This window comes from Alligator sinensis, unplaced genomic scaffold (genome assembly GCF_000455745.1).
Source record: "Alligator sinensis unplaced genomic scaffold, ASM45574v1 scaffold59_1, whole genome shotgun sequence".
Classification (NCBI taxonomy): Eukaryota; Metazoa; Chordata; order Crocodylia; family Alligatoridae; genus Alligator; species Alligator sinensis.
The window spans coordinates 3,611,198-3,620,746 of NW_005841878.1; the positions used below are offsets into that span (position 1 = coordinate 3,611,198).

At 44.3% G+C, this 9,549-nt stretch overlaps 1 protein-coding gene across 2 annotated transcripts in view; it reads left to right on the top strand.

Moving 5' to 3' along the window:
• LACC1 (laccase domain containing 1) overlaps window positions 1-8,064 on the top strand; it is a 19,490-nt gene extending 11,426 nt beyond the window's left edge. Inside the window, exons 1-5 of one of the 2 annotated variants that reach the window (XM_025196212.1) lie at window positions 1,561-1,689; window positions 2,484-2,565; window positions 2,918-3,083; window positions 6,032-6,257; window positions 7,069-8,064. In XM_025196212.1, coding sequence (XP_025051997.1) covers window positions 2,945-3,083; window positions 6,032-6,257; window positions 7,069-7,243 — 540 coding nt within the window. In that variant the 5' untranslated portion in view covers window positions 1,561-1,689; window positions 2,484-2,565; window positions 2,918-2,944 and the 3' untranslated portion in view covers window positions 7,244-8,064. Of the gene's footprint in view, window positions 1-1,507; window positions 1,690-2,483; window positions 2,566-2,917; window positions 3,084-6,031; window positions 6,258-7,068 lie in introns of those variants that run through there. The other variant, XM_006017322.3, reaches the window with a different exon arrangement.
• The last annotated feature ends 1,485 nt before the right edge of the window (window positions 8,065-9,549 follow it).

The window sequence follows — 9,549 nt, forward strand, 5'->3', positions numbered from 1 at the left end:
GAGAGCCTGAAGGGTCGAGCGCAAGAGAGCAGACCCCTAGGATGAGCAAGTGAAGTTCATGAGTGAGCTGAACAAATTCCTTAGGGTGGGGACACGGCCCCTAGAGAGCAGGAAGGCGATTCCCCACTGGGTTTGGAAACTTGGGGGTTGGGAAAAGTTTGATTAAACCCCGGGTGTGAGTGGCTGGGGAAAGGACTGTGATGGGACTGAGCAGCTTGGCAGAAACAGACACCAGCAAGGGAAAGTCCCCAGGATACCAATGTGGGTTGAGACCCAGGGAGGTACGACTGGAGGGTAAGCCTCCATGTGCCTTATTGCCTTAAGGGAAAGTTGAGTCCAGAGGTGCTGCCTGGTCTGCCGGCAGCAGCCTGCTCTCCCTCTGTGTGTTTAACTGTTTAAATAGCTCTGCGGGCTCGGAGAGGCCATGCCCAGGCAGAGAAGAGTGCATGGAGGAGAATTTGTGTTTTGCAGGAGTTTGAATGGAAACAGTTTCTGCCAACTGTGAGACACCTGGGCCTGCATGGATATCCTGAGGCAGCAGGAGCCCACAAATGTGTGACTGCCCTTCCCTCTATTCGTTGAGCATAAGTCAGGGTGATTGGCTATTGGTTGTGAATAGTTAATTAGGGATGTAATATAATGAGTATCTAACATGGTGCCTAAGTTATCAGCTATGTATTCATTCATTTGACCATCCTTTTTGCGTGAATAGTTATCAACTGTTGTTCTTGTGTAGACTTAACCTCGTGTATTGTAAATAGAGTTCTGAACTTTTGATATTATTTAATGTTTGTTGGCATGTAGCAAATACCTCCTGTATATAATTACATTTTGTAAATATGAGTATGCATGGTCTTTCTATTGTAAAGGGAGCCTCTCCTCTCAGGGAGCCTCTGGCCACTCCTAGGTGAGCTGAGCAGGGGGTAGAGCTATCTGGCACCCCAGGTCTCGAACAATTGGACATGGCTGCAGATAGCACGACGCGCCAAGGATTACACGTTTGTGTTTTAGTTCAAAGCACACTGCTACCACTTTCTCAGCATGGGGGCACGCTGTGCCATTGATACGTGACATATATGGGTGCTTTTAATTAGCATGGCTTGCTAATTAAAAGCACCCAGTGTCACATTGGGAGCACATGCAAAAATGCCCAGTGCCTTTTAGTGGTACGAGATGATTGTGTAGCTTTAGGAACAGGTCAGACACGCATACATAATGGTTTAGATGGAGTTGATCCTGTCTCAGGAAGGAGGTTGGACTAGATGACCTCTGGAGATCCCTTCCCAGACTACTTTACTTTTCTGGGATTCTAATGCTATACGCCTAAGATGGCTCTTCCTCACTCCATGCTTTCCCCTGGCAAAGGCCACCACTTACCTTGCTTCATCTCACAGATGCCGTTTTCAAAACTCCTTATTAGCTGTGCTATAATTTGATTGGCCAATACTAGTGCAGAACACTATTTTTTTTCAGGATTGTCAGTTGTTTCAAACTTGCTTCTCTCTAGGTGACATCTTCCTTCATGGGTTCACCACACGGGCAGGTGGCATCTCCTATATACCAACACTTAGCTCCTTCAATCTGTTCAGCAATCCCATACGGAGAGATCCAAAAATTGTGGTCAGAGAAAACCTACGCAGGTTAGCCAACGCTGCAGGCTTTGACCCAAAGACATATCACAGTGTGAAGGTATGGTATTGGACAACCATGGGTTTCTGTATAAACTAACTGGATCTTCCTTTTGTGTACCAGTGAAAGTTTACATTTTTATATTGCGTGGTTTTTACTCTTGCCTTTCTCACCAAGAACTTGGAAGTTGGGGGCAAAATTAAGGCATTTACTGTTGGTAAGTGGGAGGACATGAATGGGGACGAATTTCTGTATACATGCCCTATTTTTCATATTCTTCCTCTACAACACTCTACTACTGACCCAGTTCTTATGACTGTTCATCCTAGGAAAATGTAATTGAAGTGTCTCTGTATGAAGAGGAAGGCCCAGTACCTTCTCCTAAGCATATTCTAATGTGGGGTGGCCAACTTGTGGCACACATGCCACCCAACCTCTGTGAGACACACAACAGATTGGGGAGGAGCAGGGAACAAAGTGGCAGAAAGATCAACAGTCAGGCAGGGAGCGCAGGACAAGAAGCATAAAATGGAGCAGCAGTTTGGGCAGGGGACAGGAAGTAGAGTGGCATGCAGGAAAGGTGTGGGGCTTAGCTTGTCACAAGCCTACCGGAAAAGTTGGCCCCCACTGTTCTAATATCTGTTTTCAATCTTAAAGTTTGTGCCTAAAAGTTAGTGAATAGTTTGTTAGGCTATGAATGAACATTACATTTGCACCTAGAAAAAAACTTTTATCCTAGGACTATATACACATCCATTATCCAGCCTCAAGTCTCTGAAGTATGATGAATAAAATCTTTTTTTTTTTTTTTTCTTCCTGGGATATCCTGTTGTACATGTGTATGACTACTGCAGTTTGGTCCAGGGACAAGCATGTCTGGCTGTGTGCTCACACTGGCCACCTACTGGTGAAGGAGCAGCATGGCATCCTGGAAAGGTGATGTGCACAGGACTGTGCTACACCAGTTTTAATCTGGGTCATATCCCAGGATAAGTAATCCTGGCTCAAGTAAAACATTTTATTTACAACTTTAAAGGCCCACAGTCAGTGATGCATAGATCTCTTTGTATAAAAATGCAGTTCTTTGGTGGTTTAATGTTATGTATCAAGTAGAAGATATGTTTTTAAAAAGGGATTCAAAGGCAAGGAAAGTAGGCGTTTGAAGGAAAAAAGGTCTTGCCCATAAGTGTTCATATGAAAGAAAATGTGAACAAGGTGGAAAAAGTGACCAAAAGAGCACTCGGCATAGTAAGAACTGTTCTTTTCTTTCCATGCCTTATACTGACAGGTCAACCATGCCAATGATGTTTGGATAATGGGAAAGACTGAACCTAAGAGTTACGATGGAATAACAACAAACCAGAGAGGTGTTACAATAGCAGCTCCAGGTGCTGACTGCATACCTGTGCTTTTTGCTGATCCTGTCAAAAAAGCCTGTGGTGCTGCACATTCAGGTAATAGTTTTACTCCAGAAATATGCACAAATAAAATACAGCTTGGAAACTATTGGATAGTGACCCCTTACCTAGTAAGTAGGGGGTGAGCAATTATTTTAGCTGGAGGGCTGCTTAATGAGATTTGGTGAGCTGTTGAGGGCTGCAAGGGTAGCCCCACCCCTTGACAAGTGCCCTGCCCCACTGGTCACCATCTTGGGACCAGATATCCACCAGAAGTCCCTCCCCTTGGCTTCCAAAGTATTCCTTTTGGGAGAGGGAGTTTGCAATCTTGGAACCAGGAAAAAACCAAATCGTATACTAAAAGTCAAACATCTACTATAATACACTTTTAAAAAATAAAATTAAAGTATTTTTTCATGTTTTCATAGAGTATGTATATAGAGGATTGCATAATAGCTCTAAAATAAAGTCTTAATCTTGTATATTAAGATTTAAGGGGGGTTGTGGGGGGGTGTGTGTGTGTGTGTGGTACATGTTGCAGAGTGTATGTATATGTGGGGGTTGGGGACCGCATCCCACCCCACCCCGGCACATAGTCCTCATTGCCAGGGGCGGCAGCAGCAGGGGGCAGGTCCTCAGGGTGCTCGTAGCCCAAGCAGGCACTGCTGCCTGGTGCTGTGCAGCTCCAGCCAGTTCTGGGAGCTCCCTGTGGCAGCAAGGAGCAGAGCCAGGCCAGCCTGCCTCTATCGTGTTGGGCTCCCCACAGCACACATGCAGCTCCTAGCACTCCTGTATGCCATTTGGGGGAGGGGAAGCCCTGCATAATGGAGCTGGCAGCCTTCCCCACTCCCTGCTGCCAGGTCCTGGGACTCCTCTGGAAGTGGAGGGAAACTGCCCTCCACTGGCAGCAGGGAGTGGGGCTAGGCCACCAGGTCCATTGTGCGGGGCTTCCCTCTGGTAGCATGTGGGTGCTGGAAGCTGCAATGCACTGTGAGAAGCCCAGTGCAATAGAGGGGGGCTGGCCTGGCTCTGCTCCTTGCCATCACATGGAGGTCCCAGAACTGGCTGGAGCTGCACAGCACTAGGTGGCAACACAGGCCTTAGGGCCCCCACCTGCTGCTGCTGGCAGGGGCTGTGTACCCGTACTCCCGCCTAGCTGCAGCTGCCCTGCTGCTTCCCAGCTCGCTGCCTAGAGCGAGCGTTGCAACAGGGACAAGAAGACGAGATGCTGGAGGCTGGGGAAGCAGAGCGGGTCCCCCAGTGGCAGCAGCAGCCCCTCCCAGGAACTGCATGCGCTGTCTGGGGCAGGCCCTTCCACATACAAGGGTGGGAGTGAGGCGCCTGGGCTGGGTGGGGTACAGTTAATTTGTGGGTACCCATGGGCTGGATGAAACTACCCGGCAGGCCACGTTTTGCCTGCACCTGGCTTAACTGGTGATTTTTAAAATGGGTGAGAGTGGACAACGTCAACTATGTGTTGGCACTTTTTTATTTCCAGGCATGCTAAACATCTTGGAGAAATCTTGTAATGCGTGCATCTAAGGCTGGATGAATACTTTTAAAAATTATGTTTTTTGGCCAAATTTAAAATAAAAAAAAAAATTTCTTTTGGTGGTGGTTTTTCTTTTTAAATGAGTCACATTCATTTGGGATCAAACAAGACAATTCATTTGACCTGAAACAAACTATTCTGGGATAGTTTTAAGCAAAACAAAACTGAGAAGCAGATTTGGTATGCTTTTCTTCAGTATGTCCCACTTCCTAGGAATGTGCCTTAACCATTCATTGGATCTGAGGATGTTGTAGGATGTGTGCCTCTGGCTGGGGGGTGGAGGGTGCCCTTGCACTCCCCCTTTGATTCTTGCTCCAGCCAAAGTTTAAAACCAACCAACTGCCTGGCAGTGGCAGCAGCATTTGTAGTTAGGCAGTGGTAAGGGAGTCGGTTGGCTCATTTATGATCTACCTGATCACTTCTAAACTTTTTTTTCAGCAGGTATTAATGATCCTGTCTTCCTAGTAATGGCCGTGATATTCCACTAATCAAGCTATCCTTTTCTTCTGCAGTTCTGTTTTCTGTTAGATGCTTCTGGTAATGAAGTACTGATTTCACAGCCCCGAATACTGTTTTAGATTAATTCTAAAGAAATTATGCTTTGGGTGGTTTGAATTTTCTTGCTTCGATATTAAACTGAATAATACAGCCCTAAGTCACTAGCATACTAGTGAAGCTTCTAGTTTATTTTTAACTGGAGAAAAACCTCTTGCTATATATGTGGTGATAGACCTCACCCTTTTACCCCCTTTTCAAAATTCTGTATCTGCCTGCCTCTCTTTCCTGTTGAATATTCATTTAACCCGTACAGTGTGTGTGCATGTTCCTATAACTTGGTGGTAGGAGCCAAGTTCTAGCTGCTCCAGTTTATTATTACTTTGTATAAAGTGGAAAAGCTTCAAAAAGAGACTTGCATTGGAATCCCTTATAGCAGAAGTTCCAGAATTGTAGACCACTCTAATTTTTTTGGTGAATACTTTATTCACCAAAAAGTTTGTCCTGCCCTATGCGTACCACATCTTGGGTATGTCAGATTCCACTGAAACGCATACATTTTTAACGTTGTTTTGTGGGGGGAGGGGGCAGGGGGTGGTTTTTCGTTTTTTAAAAGATTTCTGTTTGAATTGTCCAGGCTCCTTTATATGAATATCAAATGGTCATTTAGTTTTATGTAGTAGGTCTACACAGGGGAGGATATGTTCTAATGATCCAAACTCATAGAGGAGGGAATTCTTGAGTTTTAATCTCACCTTTCAGGGTGACTTCTTGCCTTGAACTGGTTATTGCACCTCTCTTCAATATCCATACTTTATGATACTGCTACATCATAAGAATGCTCCAAGCATGGTTTCTTTGTTAGCAATGAATTATTTTTGTTCCCTGTATTTCATGCCAACAAGGAAGCCATAAAATTGAAAAAATAAACTGACAAGACTTTTTTCCTTTCCCTCAGGATGGAGAGGTACTTTAATGGGAGTTGCTATGGCTACAGTAAGTGCTATGATTGAAGAATATGGATGCAATGTACGGGATATACTTGTGGTGCTAGGCCCATCAGTTGGGGCTTGTTGCTATACCCTTCCTCAGGAGTCAGCAAAGGAATTTCACCAAATTGATCCAAAGTGTGTAAGATCGTTTGACTCTCCAACTCCTTACGTTGATATTAGAAGAGCAACACGGTAAGTCTGATGCATTTTTTTTTTTTTCCATATGATGCAGCTTTATTGTTCTAAGTAGTTTTAGAGGCAAGGAGAAAAGACTCTGACCTAGAAGGAATTATGATGGCAGTTCCAGTTGAATATCTGATATAGGGAGGATCCTGGCAGATGGGGGTTGATGGTCCTCAGCACCTCACAGGAGTCTTTAGAACCTTACAGGCCCAAGCCCGGAATAACACTTGCTTACCTTCTTGCTATATTGCAGCTTTTATTTTGCTTTCATAAGTACAAGTACTTATGAATACTGTTTTGTATTGATATCTAAGATTAAATTTGTTTGGAATGAAAGTCTTAATTTTCATTTAGCCCAGACAAAGTATTGGCGCACTTTTTTTTTACCTTACAGTGATAATATAAATCAGAGGTACTAAACTTACTGGCTTCACAGGCATATGAAATGTACAGAATTATGGTTTGGATCAACCCCATAGCCCAGGCTCTGCATGCAGCATGTGGGGCTGGTCTGGGGTACATGCTGCACGAGGTGCAAGGGGCTAGTCTTTGGGCTCTATACAGACTGGCCCCGGATCCAGCATGCAGGGATGGACCGGTTCCACAGGCAGCGTCCACATGCAGCACGCAGGGCCAGTCTGCAACCTGTAGCCTGGGTAGTAGGGCATCCTGTGCCAGATCTGACCTGCAAGCTGGATCTTTGACACCCCAGCAATAAATGGCACTGTTGTTGCAGTGTCATTTAAGATCAGACCTTAAGGATTGCACCTGTTCAAAAATCCAAAATGATCATGTTATATTTTGTTTGTTTTCCTTCAAGAGCTCTTTTGGAGAGCGGAGGGATTCTGCCTCAGAACATACAGGACGATTCCATCGCTGACCAGAACCAAAACATCACTTTCTGTACAGCCTGCCACCCTGATAAGTTTTACTCTCATGTTCGTGATGGCAGTAACTTTGGGACCCAGATTGGTTTCATATCGATCAGAAACTGAGGCAGTATGGCTTATTCTTGGGTAGTAACTGGGCTGTATCTCTCAGGACATCTTGCTCTGCTGATGGTAGACCCTTGTCCTCCCCTCCATGTGATGTGATCTGAAGAAGGATGGATTTACCACAGCTCTTGGGATTCTGCTGCTTCCCTGCACTGTTCCTCTGGGAAGAGAGACCAGCCGCAGAATAAAATGGAGCCACAAGCTCTTATGAAAACCACGGACCAGTAAGGACAATGCCATTCAAAACTGTGTGTCCAAGGCTCACATGGGTCCTGTTGACCAACTCCCATTTCCATATGCTCAGGTATCCATTACAGTGTGGTAAACCTCTGAAGTGAGTTATTGCTACTCCAGACCAACTGCTTTCAGTGTAAGCTGCATCCTAGATTTCTGGCTTGAAAACAGCATGCTTCATAAAACTGTTTCTTTAACTCTTCTTCCTGGCCATGCTTTATGGAGCTAAGCTCACACACTGCAACCACTGATGCTTACACTGGGAAGCTATTTTCATGTCCCATGTTTTGTTCTTTCTACCCTCACTGATTCCAGAGGCCATCATATACTACTTGGTACCTAGTAATTGAACTACTATCAACAGGTTGGTAAAGAACAGTGCCAGCAGCGTAAATAATAAACCATTTTAAAAGACTGGGAATTGGAGAAGAGCAAGAAATTAGAATGGGATGTTTCTTTTCCTATCTGACATACTTCTGGAACCTTTCTATCCATTATGTGCTGTGTGGATTGAAATGCTTGGGCTCATTTTGTTTGCCAGAGATGTAACTAGAAATGCTCACTAATCAAAGTTTGTTTTGTTTTGTTTTTTTCTCATAAGTGTTTTTTTTGGTTTTTTAAGGTTAATATCCAAATCATGAGTTAAGCTCTCTGTGTGGACAAGGTTTACTTTCTGCTTTGCTGAATTTTCACTAGCATCATATCTAAGCGTGTATAACTAATCAGTGGCCCTGCAGATTTATTTTTTTTTTAATTTCCTTCCAGATGAACTTAATGGCTACTGTCAGGATTTTAGTTTCAGTGTGTTACAGAGACTAGCCAAAAATGGATCCCACTCGCCTATCTCAAATCTTCCTCAACTCACTTTTCCCGTTTAGGCCTTTTCAGCTTTGCACAAGCTTGAAAACTGGAGAAAGTTAAATGGCAGGCTGAGGAAAACTTCTTTTTGTGATACATTAGTCCAGCCTGGATTTGGATGGGTCTGTTTCATACCACACCACCAAACTACTCTTGGCAGCAGTATTAGAGGTAAATAGCATCTGCAGCCAGCACATGTAGACTATCGTCCAGATGTCTGAACTGGGCAGGCTGTGGGGATATTGAGTTAGACACAGCTCTATAATGTTTAGAAACTCTGTTTTAGGTGATGTCGCCTTTCCTTTCTTGGTACTTCACACACTTCCTACCTAATAGCCGGCGTTTTTCATAGCAGCTTGAACATGGCTAGACCCTTATGTCCTCTGCTTTTGTTTAAATCTAAGACACCATACAGAAAAATAAGCCTGTTTTTAACATTCTAGTCTATCCTGCCCCTGAAACTAAATTCACTCCCAGCTTTTGCTCCTGTGGAAAATTGTCTCTGGATGGTATGGTTTACAGTACATATTAAAGATCACTGTGTACAAACAACACAGTCTCTCCCAGTGCTTCAGGTATTCATTTGCTGGGACTGTTACAAAGCTGACTGTAGCTTGCAGGGTCCTCTGGCTTAAGTCTTGGGAGAGATGTCTGTGGAAAATTTTATTTTCCATTTTTTCTAACCCAGTGGTTTTCAACCTTTTTTGTACCAGGACCCATCTTGTAAACATTGGCCAGTCTCGGGGTGGGGTGGGGTGGGAGGCGGTATGTTGGATACAGGGAGCCCCAAGCAGCCTCCTTGTGGGCTGGAAGTCTGCCAGCCTGCAAAGGAAAGCCATGGTTTCCATGTCTTTCTCCTTTTAAAAATGGATTTTCCTTTAAGTTTGATCCATTTTGTTTAAGTTTGTTCGTGACCCTTTCGTATTCTTGTGACAAACTTTTGGGTTGTTACCCATGGGTTGAGAAACGCACTGTTTTAACTAAATAGGACTTGCAAATTCCAAGGTAAAGATTTTGCCCACTAGGGGTCAGGGCTCACTCAGCACTTCTTTAGCCAGGATATACTTTCTTGAAGTAGATTGTAGAGCTGCAGCTTGATCCTCCAAACACTGCTTTTACAAAACCCTGGGTGCATCTACATGAGACATTTGCTGTACAGTAAACATCATGCATCTACATATGTGCCCCTATTAGGCTGGAGTAAACTAACTCTG